The following is a 19,353-nucleotide window of genomic DNA, read 5'->3' as shown; positions in this document are numbered from 1 at the left end:
TGAGCACCTAACCCTAATTTTCCAGGCTGGCAGCAGCTTGCTCCTAGATCTGCCCTGGGCATTTTGACAAGCTCTACCAAAATAAACCTGCTATAAAGCAAATGACCTCTGTGCACTATGGACAAGAACAACTCAAAGCCACATATCTGATGTGCAGCATGTATGGATTAGCAATATGGTAACAGCCACAGCCAACAGACTGATGAGGACTTCAATGGAACTTAGACCAAATCCATATTCTGAAGTCTTTAAAAACCCAAGTTTCTATTTTCCATAATTAGTTTTAATGCTTTTGGTACTCTGGAGACACCTTTGCCCACTAGTTGTCTAAAATAAAGCATGTAATATTCCTCTTTCACAGTCAATCAAAGGATTTTAAAGCTATGGAAAGTTTCTGATCCATCTTTTGAGTGACCCTGAGACAGACTTGAAATATGCTTAAAGATAACTTAATTGAGACATTGAAGTTGGAGGCTTCCAGAGAAAAAGAACAGTTCACTTAGTTAAGCAAAGTAATCACTGACTCCAGGTTTAACACTATTAATTCTACAGATTTTTTTTTTTTTGTTACTTGCAGAACTAGTCTAACAGTCTTTGAAATACAAAGAACATAAGTGCAGTGGAATCTAGTTATGTCCCCAAATTAACCAGCCAAATGATCTGCCCCACTGGCAGGACTTGACTCTTCAAAATTGCATCCTGGTAGGGGACACAGCAAAGGATGCAGATATGCTGTGCTCTTCACTGGCATTAGGCTCGTGGAGAATATGAAGATCTGTAACTAAAAGTGTTGAAATCAAATATGACAGAGAAGAAATCAGAAGGAGGCAAAAAAACCCCAAACTGCCTCACAAACAAAACCAAACACTTGAGAGAAAAATGGAAGGAATCAATTTGTGCAAGTCAGATACTGCATTTTAAAAAGCCAGGCTTGACAATACTAATAATGGTGAATTGTACTCCAGCTAGCTGCCTCAACAGAAGCCAAGGTTAATCACATCAAGAAAAGTTAAATTCTGAGAAAGGGCATTAAGTTGTCTGTTGTCTGGTCAGTGAAAAAAATTCCTGCTATAAGATGCAAAGATCCTGCTTTACTGTATACGCTGAAAAAATCTTGGGAAGAAGAGCACAATTTTGGAGTCTCAGTATTTGCTAACAATTCTTCCAAATTCTGACAGTTCTGAGGTTAACAGCTCAAAACACCCACCAAGTGAAACTCAGTAGTGAAACAAAGCATGTGCTGGTTCCAAATACAGGGCTCTTAACATGCAGAGATAAAACTGTTTTGCTGAAATTGTTAAAACCCCTGGAGTTCTTGTCAGACAAGTTTACTACTATTCTACTACTTTATTTCTGCCACTGCAACTTTTTACCCCAGGCAGATGATGTGGATAAGCTGCCTCCGTGGTTCTGAAACTTGTTCATGCTCTCAGATGGGCAATATGGAGCCAGCTTGATCAACAATCACTAATCAGCAATCAGACCTTTCAGGCCCAAGGCAGGATTACAAATAACTGTGTGTTCCATCAGATGCTTCAGGAGGGTATATAGCAAAACCACAAGTTTTTTCTTTAAAGACATAATGAACTATTAGGTAAGATAGTCTAAAAAGCAGATGGGAGATACTCAGCTTTAATGAGGAAAATAACTTGTCCCTCTATTGCAACTACAGGACAATACCACAGGAGGCAGGCCCAGAACCAGTGCTAAACAACATTTAATTCCTTACTGAAACCACTTCAGACATCATCAGCCCTTCCCTCAATGCCCACTCCTGCTGTGCAGTAATTTCCACTTTTTCCATATGAGGAAGTCCCTATTGTGAGAGTGGGAGCTGGGGCAGCAATTTTCCACGGAGAAAAAGGGTATCTTTTCCTCAAGAGCCACATGCACTTTTTAAAGCCTTCCAATCTCAGTCAAATGAAAATCAAAGTAACATTATTTAATGTTCCCCAAACAAGCTTCTTATGTTCTGGCCACAATAGCACTGCCCTGAATTCATATACAAAGGAACATGGCTTCCCCTACTATTGCTGAAACACAACCCCCTCCTTTTCTCCATATTGTTGCTGCCATAATGCCAAAAGTACTTCAGAAGAGAAAAGGTGGAAAAAGAACCATGAAAAGTAACTCTCCTGCAGTGGGCTTATTCTTCTACCATAAATGGCCTATTAATATTTTAAAGCATAATTTTTCTGCTAATTTATCTTAAAGGTTATGCAACACTGATCTACTAGCCTTGTGAAAAGTGAAAGCTGTTGTGCAAGATGCTTGTGCTTGTCCACTAGAACTGGATTCTGGTTCTGTTAAACTGATACTGCTTGTACCACTTTGGAGCTCTACTGTACTCTTTGAAAAGAAACTTCTACAGCCATGTCTGAAAATGCAGCCCTAGAGACAGCAAAGGAAAAATAGCTCCAATATAACTGTCTTTAATGAATCACAGCTCTGGAGCAGGGCTAGAACAATCAGAGGACAATGAAACCTACTTTCTGCTCATAGAATTTGTTTCATAAACATACACCATCTCTAATTCACCAGGGAGCAAAAAAAAGTACAAGTGACAATGACACTTAGATAATTTTTCTTGAAAGCCTGAAAAACTAAGTGGTTTTCAGTGACTTATAAGGGGATGAATAATTCAGAAAAAATAGTAACAGTAGTTAAGAATATACTTAAGAATGTAGATATCAAATTCTCATGAAGTTCACCTATTTTACATTATTGTGATTTTGAAATTAATCACTGGCAAAACAATTTAAAGAAATCTCTCATCTGTGAAGAACCAACCCTCAATCCCACATATGGAATATAGGTGTCTCAATGTATCACAACAGAAACATGACATTTCATACTTACAGTTCCACCCATGTGAGGTGGCAGATACTCTGCACTGATGTATTCCTGCACATCATTCTTGTTTGTGAACTTTAACATGCTTATTGCATCTGGGCCAAGCCAACCCTTCACGATTTTAAAAGCAGCTTTGAAAAACAAAACACCAAACAAAACAAAAGATATGCATGAGTTAACAGGAAAGCAGTTTTGTTATTTTGTTTTTGTAGGTTTTTTTCAGTGTATTGGTAGACTTTATATAACACAAGTGAGTTACATCCCTCAAAATATTGCAGAACCTGCTCTTAAAGCAGGTTATTATCAATTATAATTGGAATGAGCAATGCAAGGGGAAAAAGGTATTATTTACACAGAAATGGAAGGAGTATCTTCGATTGAATAACTGCCAACTCTGCTGTTTTAGAATTTGGCCCTTGAAGTACTGAGCAGGTAAAACCAATTGTGTTTCCAAATCTGAGTGAGGGAGGTTGGGAAAGATGGATACACTCTCCCTTGCAGAAATGTTTGGCTCATTTAAAGGATATTTGTTTAAATTAATGAAGCATTTACAAAGACCATTGTTAATTCAGTGACAGTAAAACATGAATATGCAGGAAAATATAAAACCAATATGAAAATATGTATTCATATGGCAACGACAGAGAAATAGTATATTTATCCTGTACATTATAGCTACAACTAATTATTAAAGTATCCAAATCAGAACAAAGGTAACCACATCTGCACCCAGACTCAGGCATCTATCCTAAACTGTGTATTCTAGTTTTGAGCTGGTTATAAGTCACCATCACTGCTAATGACAGGACTGCTGCAAGGATTCTAGTTAGCAGCATTCAAGGAATAGATTATTTATCAAGATCTCCTAGCCTTTGAAAACAACAGGATGAATACAGGCTTCATGTAAAGTATGATCTAAAATACAATGATAGAAAGAAAAATAGAAAGAATGCAACCTTTAAACTGACAGATTTAAAGATGCATGTTTAACAAACTCCATTATTCATCTGTATCTACACAGAGTAGAACAATGTTTCTTATTTATGCTTCTAAATTTTAAAAGTTATCACAATCCAAACATAAAAAACCAACAAAAAAACCCAACTTACCATTCATTATCCATGGCATTTCAAATATTACTATCTTTGCTGAAAAGAAAAAAAAAATCTGAATACCAAGTGCTAGATATTTCTCTATTTAAGAGCAAGTTCAACAATAACGTTCATGTAAAAAGTAAATATTCACTTTTACAAACCTCCATGTTCACCTCCTTGCAAAAGCAATTTTGTACAAATTAATTGCTATTTAGAAACATTAGCTGTTTGCTTGGAAGAAAGGTGATAAAATCCCAAGTAATACATTGGTTATGTACTCCCTGAGATATTACTTTCTGATATTTTGTTATCACATATAAGGCAAAGACAAGCTCTCAACCTGACCTAGAAAACCAGCTACGGAAAAGAAGAAAGTTTAACAAGTATATTCAGCCCCCCCTTACTTCATAAAGAAACAAATAAGTCTTTATATCTATTTTCTCCAAATATTCTTTATTTAACCATAGAGGTTAGAAAACACTTAAGCGTCCCAATTTTTTTTCCTCTTGACTGTCAAAAACAATGTTGCACTTGCCTTTCAGTTTGATATTTGATTAAAGCTTTGAACTTTAATCAGCAAGCCAAAATTTAATATTCAGAGATTAAGCAGTTGCTGTATGGAAGTTCAACATTCACAGCCATTTTCACCTAAAATTTACAACATATTTATGATGAACTAGCATAAACTATGCAGTGTTTGCCTATGCATCAAAAATCTAGCAGGTAAGTATGCAGAGTTTTCTAAGTATGCACACAAAATGCCTTTTCAGAATAAATAATTTTCAGAATACACCATTTTCATTTTCAGAATAAACCATTGCTCCCCATAAATTTCTAGAGCCATTCATTCTTTGACCACTCAAGGCTCCTAAAGGATACAAACTATCAAAGTCTGTAAAGCTTCTACACAAGTAACAAGCAAAGGAAAACAGGTCAATTCTATTATGAGCTTACAATAGTTCTTACTAAATATAAACATATTAAGAACTATTACTTAGTAATAAACATTATTACTCCACAAAAAGACTGTTGATTTTTGATGAAAGCAAAGTTTATGCACAAAAAGTTGTACTGATTTCAGGACGTGAATATCCCAACACTGTAACATTAACGTTTCATGAAGTTACCCCAGAAAGCACATGAAAAAAACCCTTATTTTCCCCATCTTCTATCATATTATGAAATGCTCTTGTTACACCACTCTACAATGCTTAATACTTATTATACAATACTTACTGAGGAAGTTTGGGTAATAATCTGTAAAACAGTTGACAATAAACCTGACAAAATCCAAGTCCTAAATAAAAAATAACATTAAATTTAAAAAATCACAGCATAAATGCAAAGTAAGCCGAAACATTAAAAAGTACAGGTTAAGTTAAGGCATTTAATAAAAAGCACAAGATAGATATTTTGTTGTCAACTATGATCAAATTTTTTATACACTACAAATATCCTCAAAACACAATGTAAGGCTTTTTCCTCCATTAAACTGCTGCAGGATTGTGGTCATATTTCCCCTTATAATCACAGAAAGAAGTCAATAAACCTCTGACCACTGCAATAATTAAGATATCTAAACTATGCTGAGTATCAACAGGCTTAAGATGTGCAGGAAAGATACAGGAAAAAGAAACCTTTAGCACTAGAGAAGCTTGACAGATGGAAGAATACTCAATATACTGAAATTTCCCTTCAGTAATTATCCTACATACCGTTCAATATGCTACTGCACTCACTATTATATTTTCAAAGGAAAAAAAATAGGTTTCCTTTGAAGAGAATTTTTAGGTTTAGTATTAGTTGGTGGCATGCAGAGAAACTGTGGGCAGAGACAGTGCTCAAAAGAGCTGCTTGTATACCATCCATTTTCAGGATGCTTCCATACAATGAGCACCTGTACAGAAATAGTACAGTCAGTCTCCTTTGCAAAATCCAGCTACAATGGAATTGCATTACACAGAAAAGAAGGGTTCTTATGAAACAGGTATAGAAATAAAGTAAGAGATACCTTGCCACAATAAGGTACTCAGGTGGGCAGCCTACCATGAGTACTCTTCCCAGTCCTTTAAACAGACATGACCACTACTACCACTTTCAGAAATAGTACAGAGCATTTCTGGCTGAGGATCCAAAGCCTCAGCCAGTAACAATGGGGAAGGAGCTCCTAGGGTGATGTAAACACACTACCAAAACATTTTTGGACAGAGTGAAAAAAGCCCCCAAAAAATAACACTGTGTAAAGGGATCACCCACAACCTGAAAGCTTTTTAAGTGGCTTCAGCAACTAGAAACTAACTTGACATCTTTACAGGCAGAAGGTGGCCTCTAATAGAAGCATTTATCTCAACTGTCTATTGCTTGTACCAAATGCAATATCTTTCATTTAACAGAACAAACACAATGATAGATTAGAATTATTAGAATCTCCATTAATCAGGATGCTGCTCTCTATTCTGCTGCCTATTCAAAAGCAGCACTATCAGATAGCAGAGGGAGAGATCCATTATTTTGATGAAAGTCTGGAATTAGAAGTGCAAATTTCACAGACTATTCAATAACTGCATCTATTCTAGTTACCTGAACTGGTGCAAGAAGCCATGAGCTATCAGAATTATCTCCTGCATACTAGTGATAAAAGTGATATAGTAGATGTCCATAGCAACAGAACAAACAAATGTGGAAAACCCTGGAAGAGAACTCAGAGATTCAAGTTCTTTTTCTGTTAGGATAGATTCCTCAATTTCTCCACATGGCCACAAAATGCCATTAAAATAATCCTGCTCTGTGATGAACATACTAACTACAATGCAAGACTGTACAATGGGACAGTTACAGACAGCACTTGCTGAGATTTTGTCTCTGGGAGTCTCAAAGAAGTAAGCTGCTTCAGGATATAATCCATAAAGCCCAAATCAAATTAGCCTTTTGCATCAAGGAAATTATTACAATCCTTTACTCCTGCTATGTAAAACTGGGGTTCCAGTATTATCTTTAGGAGCATGAACAGACAGCTCTCCCCGTACAGGTAAGAGCACCAACCTTGCAAAACAGAATCACATCACATTTATTTGTCAAATTACCTCCCCATAAGCTGGTGGCCCTGTACTGCACAGCTGAAAGGCCCCAGTGCAACATGAATAATCTTGCCCATGCCAGATATAGACAACCTTCTGGAGCTGGGTTTGGGATAGGGTTTTTTTGCTTACATTAATTCTTGCTATACCACCTACCACCAGACAAAAAAAGCACAAAGACACAAATTTCAGCCATTCCTGTAATAACAGGACAGCATGGCACTCTGGTAAGAAAAATGTAATTATTGTATAGAAATACATTTTATTTTTTAACCTACAGACAGCCTGTGAGGATTTTAGTTATTAAATTTAATAACTAAATTTACTAATTTTAGTTATTAAATTTAATAAATATGTACTGATAGGCAAGATCTCAACCTTGCAATCTAAATTAGCTCAGCCACTAAACTAAAAGCAAGTTTTCAGCATGTTGCAGCATACAAAATTTAATATGTAACAAAAGATTTTGGAAACTGCTTGTGTCATGGGAAAATGCTCTACCATATCACTTATCTCAATGACTTAAGCTATTTATGTGTCAAGGACTGCACAGTGACTTCCTTTTTTCTTGTAACACAGGTTAAATAATTCCAAAAGCAATCAAGAAAAGACAGTAACAATACTTACTATGTGACTGATTCCAGTTTCAGCCATATCAAATACCACTGTCAAGGGCTTTCCATGATCTCTCTTGGCATAATGTTCTAACCAAAAAGCCACCAGTTTCTTTTTGTCAAGTTGCTGTTTAGGATCTCTTGTATGATGCTTCACTTTGAACCAAACTTGGACAAAAACACACACAAAAGTTGAAGGAAAGATCCAAGCAAACAGAAAACATCATCCAAATAACTACAGAGGATGCACTGAAATGTATTAACACCTCTGAGTTTGTGTTTAATATTTTTCCTGATTTTGTGACCACTGAACAGCCAGAAAAACAACTGCACGCCTCTTCACATACCCCACATTTCTCACTTTTTTACTATAATTTTTTAGAAATTGAAAATACAAAGAATTATACTTCAGAAGAAACAATAAAGTAGAAAAACACTTTTTGTGTATTTAAAGACTATTTACATAGATTAGTATTTCATAATTTAAAATTAAACCACATGGTCTTCACACAATATTGTGTATAGCACATATTCTAAGTATGGCTGCAAAATTAATGTTTCCTTTTCTTCTTAGGTTTCCTACAGCACTGCAGTTGATGTATTTTGAAAAACTACTTATACATGCATTTAGAATTATATAAAAGCAACATGTCTTTCTAAAATAAAATGAAAAATTCCAGGAGGTGAGCAACATTATAGAAATGAAAGCCTAGTATATATTCTTCTAGAATTAAAAAATGAGTCATGCAGAGACTTGATTTTCCATGGAAAAAAAAAACCCAAAAAACCCATAGGCAAAATTCAAAGTAAAAGACTTTATAAATATGTCTGAAACCAAGTTACTGATTATACAATAAGTGAGAAAATAAATATTCAGGGCAGTAATGTGAAGAGTTGCTTTCATTTTTACTACCTTTATTATATCAAAGTTAGACAAGCCTGAAAATAACTTCAGATGTCCTCAAGTCTTCTCCCTGAAACTTGGAAAGCTGTATTAAAAACCAGATTTCTTCTCCATGTTTCACGTAAAGAAACAAATGTTTTTAAATACAGCATGTTAGCTAGACTGTATTTCAAGGTGAAGAGAAACCCCCATTCAAACACAGAACATACATTAAACTGTTATATTCCTGTGTGAGTCAGTGGTCACATCACCAAGCCTGTCAGAGTCAGGGCCATGGTGTGAATCTGAGGCTGCTCTGTGCAGGGTCAGGAGCTGGACTCCATCATCCTGCTGGGTCCCTTCCAAATCAGTGGTTTCTATGATAAATACAAACTTTATAACTCAATTACCTTTTTAAGTAAAAATAGTAGCCAATATATTTTTCAACATGATAAAATGCTGGAAACAAAGCAATAATCAAAGGCTGAAAATAGTCTATTTTGTATAACTTACATAACTTATAGCCCTCTTTATCATATCCATGCAGAAAGAGAGCACCAATTTCAAATAACCATTTTGGAAGGACAGATTCTGATAAGTCTGCAAAACCAAATGAAATATTATTTCAGTAATCAAGTAATCATTAATAATCACATTGTAACTTAACAGAAGTCACTAAAAATGGAAAAGTCTAGCAAAAACCCCAAAAACATCTTTATAAGCCACTTTCCAAGGCCTTTATTAAACTAATGCAAATAGTAAAGATTTCAAATTTTCTCAGTATCTTGTTCTCTTGCTACAGAGTAGAATCTATTTATAAAGTAAGAATAATTGAAAAAAAATCAACAGAAAAAAAAGCTTTAAATGTTTATTTTTTTTCTATCTGAAGCCTCCCCACCATGCTCTATCCTTCAGAGTGTGAAGTCCTGTATATAGAGATCACCTTCAAAATATTTTCACATCACAAAAATGCTATTTTTTAATTTAATGTATCAGACCAGTGCTATTACAATGAACAACACAGCTCTGTTTGTTGTGAGGCTTTTTGTTATTTGCCTTTTTTTTAGAGCTCTATGATGCAAAGAGACAAAGCAAGAGATAGCTGCCTTCCTTCCTTCCCCTTAAACTTTCAATGGGCACATGGAAACCACAACAAAACTGAGACACAGTTGTGGTCAACAGAAAAATAAATACTTTTCCTCCTTTTTTCCTTTTTTGAAAGTTCTTGCTCAGCTCTCCATAGTACTTGCAAACCTTTAAAAGGTTATTAATGAAACTACATATAGAGGTCAGTGGTAGTTCAAGAGAAAAGCAACACACACCTTCAAAACCATTGTATATCAAGCTTACCATTAACTGTGTATTCCTTCCTCCACTGAAAGCTTTCATCAATCATCTTTAACGTATCATCCACAACATCATGACGCCAAATCAAGTAGTTTTCAACCCATTTATCATCTTGCTGAAGTCTCTCCACATCTCTAGAATCATATTTATCTGATTTATCTAGGAAATTAATAAGTTAGTGTCTATAGCATTTGCTTCAGAAACATGCAGAGATTTGTTAAGTCTACAAGCATCTACTTGGTACATAAGATTTCTCTTGCAGTTTCAAATTTTAGGAAACAAAACACAGCATGATAAATTAATGAAAACCATTTGTCTGCTGCAACAACATTTAGGGACACTACAACATAACCCACTAGAAAAATATTCTCACTAATAACTCTCACTAGAAAAATATTTTCTGTGATCCGTATGCAACAAAAAAAACAAGGTGCATTTAGGACAGGTGTAATTTTTCTAAAGCCAATTTTGTGCAATTACTAGAATCTGTGTACTGATTAATGTATATACTAAACATCAGAAGTACATGCTTGAGTTCTCAAACTTACACGTATCAGCATGTTAGACCATAAAATGTCTGACAACAAACATAAAATTCTTGGTTTTGAGTATGCACTATACATTATTGCATTAAACAGAATTGTTTTCATTTAAAAAAATTACAGTTTACACTTGTAATAAATTGTTACCCTACCCAAGAAAAACTACATGCAATTCCAGAGTAGTATAAAAACCCCCAAGGCTTCAGGCTTCTTGTATCTTCTTGTATCACATCAGCAACATGATAAGAGGCTTACATGCTTTTGGAAGTACTTCAGATAAGACAAGACTTACTGCTGCTCTGAGTTTTTTTATTTTTAAACAGCAAAGTAAAACAAATGCTAAGAGGACCTATTTCTACTGTAGATACACTTAAACAAAAGCCTGGTTTTTAAATCAATGATCCTTTGTCTGAGAAATTGGTAAAAATAGAATTTAAATCAAGAGCCCATAATAGAAACAGGCTTCAAACTGATACACACCTCTGCTAAATAATAAAAAAAGCATAAGCTCTTAAACTATTCACTTAAATTCATGATTACCATGGAAAAAAATTAAGACTGTTAATAAAAGAGATTTAATTTTCACATTCTGGAAAGAACTGTTCCTCTGTCAATAACAAACTGCTTTCAGAGCCATTTACAACTATCTAGAACTGTGATGGAATGGCTCGGCAATGTGTATTTCAGTCAGACAACTCTGAGGAAGAGGTTAAGAAAAAGACACCACTAAATTCTGCTAATATTTGTTGTTTTACTGGCCTACATGCAAAAATATGATCTATTTTACTTGTCTTTCCATTTATACTGTTTCCTGTAATAAATTAGTCAATATAACTGCAAGAGTATATCAATTTAAATGTGTCCATTCACTAAATTGTAGTTGCACTCCCCAATGCATCTCTTCACATCTGACAGCTTCTCACATACAGAATGCTCCCTTCTTCATTAGGCTTCAAATTTCTCCCTCCCTTGATCCCACATTCCACTGCTTTACTTTGTTCCTTAGATAACCCTAGAATTTAATCCCACTTTCCTTAATCTTAGTCCCCTACTTTCTCCTCTGCCCAAAAGCCTCTAATCCACTAAAATCTCTTCAACTATTTAGTTTCCTTTTCTCATCACTTCCATACTTGCACTGGACAGCTGATTTCCTATATTCTGAGCCCAGTGAAGTGATCACTCAGCATCAAACTGAAGTGTTCAACTTCTCTGTGGCTCTAGAGGAACGACAGATGAACTGCAAAAATCCTGGGAGTGAAATTTTGTAGTCTCAACTGCTCATCTGAAATTTGTAATTCCCCCAATGTTTTAGGGAGTTTTGTCTGAAAAAAGCTAGCAGTACTTAGTTTTAAGTTAACTACTTCACTTTGGTTTGATTAATACACACTGGCTTCAAGCTATGACTGACTGCAGTTAATCAGCCAAGTACTTTGCTGAGATCAGTCCCATGTGTATCTTATATAAATAAGGGATTAGGGTGCTTTGTAATTAAAGAGAAAACCCACCATCAGGTAAAAACTGACAGGATAACATTTCACACCACTTTTTGAGGCTCTCTTTGCTTTCAGTATCTGAGAGCACAACTGTTGAAATGAGAGAATTGTGCACCTTGAATCAAACTGTAATTTAAACTCATTGACATACCATTACATGGAACAAAACTCAGAAAACATTTCTCAGCCACTAACAAGTTTTCCCAAACTCTGAACTTAGAGAATGTTTTTAAGAACATGGACTTTCAACTTTGTGAGTATTTTAAGAAAATGAAAGTGAAAGAGAAACAGAGAAAATGTTTAATCCAAGCTTTCAACATCAATGGAAAGCAAGCTGCATTCAGTGACTAGGATAGTTGAAAAAGTATCTTTCCCTCTCTTCTGTAACTAAGTTCTCAGCAAGACACATGTAATCTGAATTTACATATATGCCACAATATACCCTAAAACCAGTGGAAACAACTATTCAAGTTCTAAATCCACAAGCACTTGCAGAATGCCAGTATTTGAATCAGATTATCTTAAGACTGACAGAACAACAGTACTGAGTACTAAATACTGTATGACTTTTACCTGCTTGATCCAATTCTTGCCACAAAATAAGTAAAATTTAGAATGACAATGTGAATACAAAGCAAAGGTAGTTTATGTCACACACAAAAAGCAGAGTGATATAAAACTGATGGAGCCCTTCCAAGAACCCAGTGATTGAAAATGTGTCAGTTCAGAGGATGAATTCCTCTTCAAATCTGTACATGCCACATAATTCTACAGACATCTGGGAACTTGTTTTCAAAATATACTGTGAAATAAATCAGAATGTTTCTAATTTTAAATCATTCATGGAACACTTGGGTGCAGTTACTGCATTATTAGAAACTTCTGGAGCTGAATGAGAATTAGTTGAAATAAAATAAGACCTTTGGGATTCTCAAAAAAAAAAAATTAAATACATCCTGCACAACAACTAAGAGGCCAAAAAAGAAAATATTTGAGGGGCACCCAATATGGTAATTCAGGTAGAACTATAATCTTAAGTAACTTACCTCAGACAATCTCCAAGCCTACCCATTTAGATACCTGTAACCATATGCTGATGCTTTTCTCAAAGGAAAATTAGTTGCTTGCTTCTTCACACTTGCAGGAGTGCCACCAGGACACTGAGACAAAAGTTTAGTCACCCTCAGCTCAGGAAGAGACACCTCTGTAACTGAGTCCATAATGAACAGAATTTTGGGAGGTATTTGGAACACACAGCACTCACCCCAAAGGCAACACAAGGAACAGCACTATCAGATATTTCTGTTCAAAAAGGGCTACTGAAAGCCACCTGTGTAGCAGCAGTGCCAGACTTTTGCGTAATATTTCACAGTCCAGAGGCTTGGAAACCTGGTTGCTCCCTCAGCCCAAGACACTCCAACCTTTCTGTATCATAGAACAGTTCCACAGCCATGGAAGAGGCAAAACTGGGATGCTGCAATACTTTTCCATTGACCCAGGAAAGTGCAGAAACTAAGCAAGACTCAGATCTAAAAAAAGCAAGAAAAAACATAATCTGCAAAATTATAAATTCCACATAAGGGAGTGACAGTAGCAAGGAGATGTAGCCATTATTAACCCTCTTTATTCCTTTAGCTGAAAGCTCTTCAGGAAAATGTTAGTAAGCAAAACTCACCAGGTATTTAACCCTCTTTTGAAAATAGTTGTTTAAAGTCACTGTCATTTTCTCACTGGATATTTGAGGTCAAGAGAAAAGACTGGAAGAAGACAAAAGCTGTTTGAACAGCAACTTCTTATATTACTTGCCTTCCTTTTTTTTTTTTTTTTTGCTTTAGTGAGGCTTCTGTCCTTTCCATGAGCACATTCTGCCCTTCTAAAAGTTGTCTTCTTCAAGCTGAGAAGCTGCCAGTGAAACTCTACCACTTAATTACTACATTCCAACATAAAGAATCTCCCATAACACCAGAGAACAGCTCTGAAAACAACTGCAGAATTACACAAAACTAAATGCACACAGATATCACTGCAATAGTTTCACTAGAAGACTTCATTAAGTTTTCTGAGGCACAAATTGTAAAATCCCTTTCCTTTGTTACTCTTTTTTTCAATGCCATCAAATTTCCATGTCAGGAGCCCCTGGAGCAGGTCCAGTGGAGGGGTGCAAAGAAGATTAAGGGACTGGAGCACCTCTCTAACAAGAACAGGCTGAGAGAGCTGAGCCTCTTCAGCCTTGAGAGGAGATGGCTGAGAGGAGACCTCATCAATGTCTGTCAGCATCTGCAGGGAGGTGGCAGAGGATGGGCCCAGGCTCTTCTCAGTGGTGCCCAGCAACAGGGCAAGAGGCAATGGCAAAGACTGATGCTCAGGAAGTTCCTCCTGAGTTTAAGGGAGAACTTCTTTATGGTGTGGGACTGAGCCCTGCACCAGACTGCCCAGAGAGGGTGTGGAGCCATCCAAGGACTGTCTGCATGCAAACCTGTGCCCTGTGCTCCAGGATGGCCCTGCTGGAACAGGCTGGACCAGACAAGCCACTATGGCTCCTTCCAACTTGACCTGTTCTGTGATTACCAGGAGAACAGTGCTGCGCTGCTGTGTTTTCTTCTAGTGTTTATGCTTTAAGAAAAATAATACAAATTTGAGAATATTCAGCAGGAATATAGAAGAACTACAGGACTCAAAACCAGGCAGCACAGCTGAGTCACACCCTAAATTAATCTAGAGAAGTTCAGAATTAAAAACCTGCATGACCTCCCCCTTCAGAAAAAACTCTTATCTAGAAAAGCAGTGTTAACAGAACAAGCCATACATAAAGCTAAGTAGGAACAGCAACTGCATATCTTTTAATAGAGAGCAAACCCAAAACCTTTATTGTACAAAGCAGAGAAAAAAAGCAACTTAGAAAAGTATGTCAAGTGATACATTACACAGAGACTCAATTTAACTACTGTCTTAAAGCTATTCCAGCCAAGAATTCTTAGTTTAAAATGGTCACAATCATTTCTCTGACTTTGGCTACAAAGAGGAAACCCATTTTAATTGGCTGTTGATGCCAACATTAAACTAAGTTCTGTAACAATTCAGGTATGCGCCTTCAGCTGCTACATGAGAAAATCAGCAAGACTAGAAACAATTTAAGAAGGTCAGCCATAAAGGGACAGGGACAAAGAACAAACTGAACACTATTTCTATCCAATAAGGAATCATTTCGATAATCTCAAGCACCAATAGACAAATAAAATATCTGCATTCACAAAGTGAAATAAAATTTTAGCAAAGCTGAACACTGTCAGTGACAATAAAGACTGCTTTCAATAAAAAGCTCAATCATTAATGTTACAGAGCCTTTTATGAAAGTATGATTCCCATCCTTCCACCAGTCTCAGCCTGAAAGCTAAGAACCAGGGGAAACAGACTTTTTAGAGCATAAAAAGACATGCAGTTATCCAAAACATTACTTTAAGAGTCTTCTACAATAGTCTTATCACTGATTTTTAAGAGTGTCCCATATGTCTAAAAATTTATTTGCAATCAGCTCATATGATTAACAAAACACCTTAGCTACTGGCTTAAAGAAGGTCATGGTGAAATTTAATCCTTGGCATTGGAAGGATGGGAAATCTCTCTTGCAAAATCTTTTTTGAAAATTAAGATTTGCCTCAAGGAGGAAGGAAAAGGATGTAAGTGGGGAGGGCCAGGAAATAATAGACAATTAGAAACAGTAATATACAAAACAAAATATGAACAAAACTAGTTTACTGAAAAAAAATCAAACAAGACTTGATTGTAAATAATTTCCACTGTAACATTAAAATAAAAAGTAATAGCCCAGAAATAAAAGCTAATTTTAGAAATCCTCTAAGGAATGGAAATTCACTATAGAAAAAGACATGCTTGTTTGCTAGAAAACAATGTTAGTGCCAGTCAGTGCTAGAAAAAAAATCTTTTGTTTCCATTGTTCCTTCCACCAGTAAAATCATTTATGTCACCAACCCTCACAAAGAATCTAAACAGGCAAAACAAAAATTAGGCCCAAAACCAGAGAAGACAAAGTGCAGTCTGCCTACCACATGAGACAGTGTTTGCCAGTCTATTGGGCTAACAGGGCACTACTGGAGATAAACCTTTTAAATACAAGGCTTCCATTATTGGGACATACATTCCTCACAAGAACTGAAGCTGTTTTCAGAATCCAGCTAGAAAGTTCATTGAAAAGGAAAAAACCACCCCAAGATTTCAGTTAATAATAAATACTGTTTTGCAGATAAGATCCAATAGTGGCCAAGCTTTCCTTCTAGAACACTTCAATGGCCAAATTAGCTGAATAACTTCAGCAAGAAAGTTCTACAAATTTTGGGAAAATAAGCCAGTAAGGTTCTCTGACACTTTCACACTGTATCTGGCCGTCAAAAGCATCTTCTGATTTTGTCACATAAATGAAACAACTGTATAATTTAAAAAAAAAAACAGATTGATGGTGCTTCCAGTTGCTGAACTGAACTTTTCCCACCTAACCTTGAAAATTACCAAGACCACAGCATATTATAATATTAATACATGTTGGAATATTAGACTTCTCTGAATCACCTATATATTTTTGCAGGTTCTAATTTAATCTAAAAATTGTATTCTGCCAATAAATAATTTAAATGAAAAAGTAAGATTTCAAGGACCCTCTAGGTTTTAATTTCATAACATAACTAAACATTACTGTAAGGCCATCACAACATTGTGACCATTACCAAATCTTCCTGCATGAGGGGGGGGCAGGAGGGAAGCTAGTAACTATGAGTTACAGAATATGGAAGAATCACTTCAGCTTTGATGATCAGAATTACTGTGTTTCTAGAATAACCAGTTACATTGTTTTCCCCAGAGGGAAAACAAAACAGCAGCAGCTGCAACCTCCAGAAAAAAAAAGCAAACCCAAAAAAACCAAACCCAAAACAAAAAATTGCCTAAAAACTTTTCTCCAACTTTAACAGCTGCAGTTCACCTGTAAACAGAATAAAGTTTGCTCTGTAGAGGCCCACAATTCTATGACCACACTAAACTTCACAGGAAGGATCAGCTTCTCAGTGCAGCCTGACAGTGCCCTTAGTTTTGAAAGCCGACTAAAATTCCTGGGTATGAAGCAATCATTTGCACCTTTACACCCCAAAGTCACACGTTTGAGGGTGTCTGCATACATGCAGCCCCACATCCCTTTGATTAAGAAGCATAGAAAAATGTTTTAGAACACACACAGTAAAGGCTGATAGACCAGTACAAAATCAAAATCCTGTGGTTTTCACTCTTGATTGTGGTCATGAGAACATTAATTTGCTTGTAGCATTCCTAAGTTTGTGGCAAAATCTTAACAACACAAACTCAAAAAAGTCTTAATCCTATTTTGTTGAAAGGGCCAAGAGCCTAAAACCATGACCCAAAAATGGGCTTACTGAGAAATAGTGCTCAAAATTCTGCAAATAGGATTATAGCTTACCTTGCAACAGTATTCAGTTATTTAATGGCTGAATCAACCAGCCCAACAGAGACATCATTACAACCAGAGAAACTTGTGGAATTCCAAGATTTTAAGCAGCAGATCAACTGAAAGAATAATACCCCTTTTCCACAATTACTGTCCCAGAGCAGTCCTAGGCTTTCTGAAATAATTATTTATGAGTGTGACTCTGGGATAATAGAACACAAAGCAAGTTGAATCACCTACCATATGAAAATGTACACTAATTGAAACCATTAAGAGACACAAAAATTTAGACTTTAAGATGAGCCTCCACTCATTCAAGCCTGAGTTTTACAAAGATATCTTTATTCACTTTGAAATATCAAACGGTAAAAGAAGCTCCCTCTACTTCAAGACTTTCTAACAAATTTTGTCATCAGAAATAAAGGTCATCTCCAACCAAGGCCAAAGTAGCCTCTTATATGTAAGTTAGCAGAGCAACCATATGAGACAAAGCTGAACCACCCTCAAGACCTCCAAAGTTTTCCAAAAGCATGTTCCAGCCCACTCCAATGAAGAAGCACATAACCCTTACATAAAAGTGATAGATAGCAAGGTAACCTCAATAGTTCTGATCAGAAACATCAAAGCAAGGCATTTGTTTGCAGAACTAAGGTTCATATTAAAGGAGATGCAGGCAACACAACTAGGAGACTTTTAGTGTATTTGCACTAAAGCTTGCATAGAAGCATGTTTTTAGTAAAAAGTCTCTAGATAGTCACAATGAAACAGCCTGTTTACTACAATTGTTTCCATGCTCTACATTCCTCCAACATAAGCAATGCAAATCAACCTTGAAATAAAAGCAAACCACTCTAGGCTTTCCCCAGTCCTCCCTCTCCCCTGGGCATCCCCAGCATCTCCTGGCCTTCATTTACAAATTCAAATGCACTTGCACTTAAGAACCGAGTTGGACATGCAGCATGACCTTAATTATGGCCTGCATGAAACTCAAGTGCAAGTTACTCCAGAAAAACAACTCTTCCTTTGACAGACTCGGTGAGGTCAGAATGCCTCCACTTCCCTTCCCTGACACGTTTTATGTCCAGGGAACACCAAGCACAGCAATGTCCCAGTCCCTGCTCTCCAGCCAACCAAACGCCCTGCAAGAGAAAGGGACCAAGAACTTTGCCCAACACAGTGACCCAGCAGACAGAGCACCGAGAGCCAGCACAGAAACCTGCTGAGCATCACACCCTTCCAAGCATTTAGACACCCTAACTGCGCCAGGGCAAGTTCAGGTTGGATATTAGGAAGAAATTCTTAACACAAAGAGCGATTAGATATTCGCATGGGCTGCCCAGGGAGGTGGCAGAGTTACCGTCCCTGGAGGTGTTTAAGGACAGACTGGATGTGGCACTCAGGGCCGTGGGCTGGCTGACAGGTGCTCAGTCACAGGCTGGCCTCGAACACCCCGGAGGCCTTTTCGGACCCAGTGGATTCTGTGAACAGACACAGACGTTCCCAGACCTGGGAAAGCAGGACACCCGGAGCCCCGAGAGGAAAGTGACAGCGGACAGCCCCAGAGCCCGCACGCCCCGCTCACCTGGCAGGTACTCCGCCTCGAAACGCCGCCGGGTCTCGCTTATCAGCGCCCCCTTATCCTGCCGCTGCTGAAAGGAAACATGGAACAGGAGGGCCGTGAAAGGAAGGGCAAGGCCGGGGCCCCAGACAGCCCCAGACCCTCGCCTGTACGGCAGGGCCCGGCCACTCGCCCTGCCAGACTACCAACCCCAGCGGCTGCGGGCGGCAGCTAGGGAGAGAGCAGCCGTCAGGCGGGCAGGGAGGCAGCAGTGAGGGGGCAGGGGCGCAGGGACTCACCTCAGCCATGATCCAGCGGGTCCACCCGCGCCGCCCGCACTGAGGCGGCTCCGGCAACGCGAGGAGCGGCGGGAAAAGGGGATGGAGCGGCTCCCGGGGGGCGGGGCCTGCCGGGCACGGCTC

At 37.5% G+C, this 19,353-nt stretch overlaps 1 protein-coding gene across 2 annotated transcripts in view; it reads right to left on the bottom strand.

Moving 5' to 3' along the window:
- Window positions 1-19,279, bottom strand: part of MOSPD2 (motile sperm domain containing 2) — a 30,901-nt gene extending 11,622 nt beyond the window's left edge. Inside the window, exons 1-8 of one of the 2 annotated variants that reach the window (XM_059493450.1) lie at window positions 19,231-19,279; window positions 18,956-19,022; window positions 9,872-10,027; window positions 9,035-9,121; window positions 7,652-7,806; window positions 5,184-5,244; window positions 3,963-4,001; window positions 2,860-2,984 (exon numbers count right to left, since the gene is read on the bottom strand). In XM_059493450.1, the coding sequence (XP_059349433.1) occupies window positions 2,860-2,984; window positions 3,963-4,001; window positions 5,184-5,244; window positions 7,652-7,806; window positions 9,035-9,121; window positions 9,872-10,027; window positions 18,956-19,022; window positions 19,231-19,239 (699 nt within the window). In that variant the 5' untranslated portion in view covers window positions 19,240-19,279. Of the gene's footprint in view, window positions 1-2,859; window positions 2,985-3,962; window positions 4,002-5,183; window positions 5,245-7,651; window positions 7,807-9,034; window positions 9,122-9,871; window positions 10,028-13,167; window positions 13,218-18,955; window positions 19,023-19,230 lie in introns of those variants that run through there. The other variant, XM_059493451.1, reaches the window with a different exon arrangement.
- Window positions 19,280-19,353: the final 74 nt, after the last annotated feature.

Source organism: Ammospiza nelsoni, chromosome 2 (genome assembly GCF_027579445.1).
Source record: "Ammospiza nelsoni isolate bAmmNel1 chromosome 2, bAmmNel1.pri, whole genome shotgun sequence".
Taxonomy (NCBI): Eukaryota; Metazoa; Chordata; class Aves; order Passeriformes; family Passerellidae; genus Ammospiza; species Ammospiza nelsoni.
The sequence above is the reverse complement of the archived record's forward strand: the minus strand, read 5'-3'. Positions and strand labels throughout refer to the sequence as shown.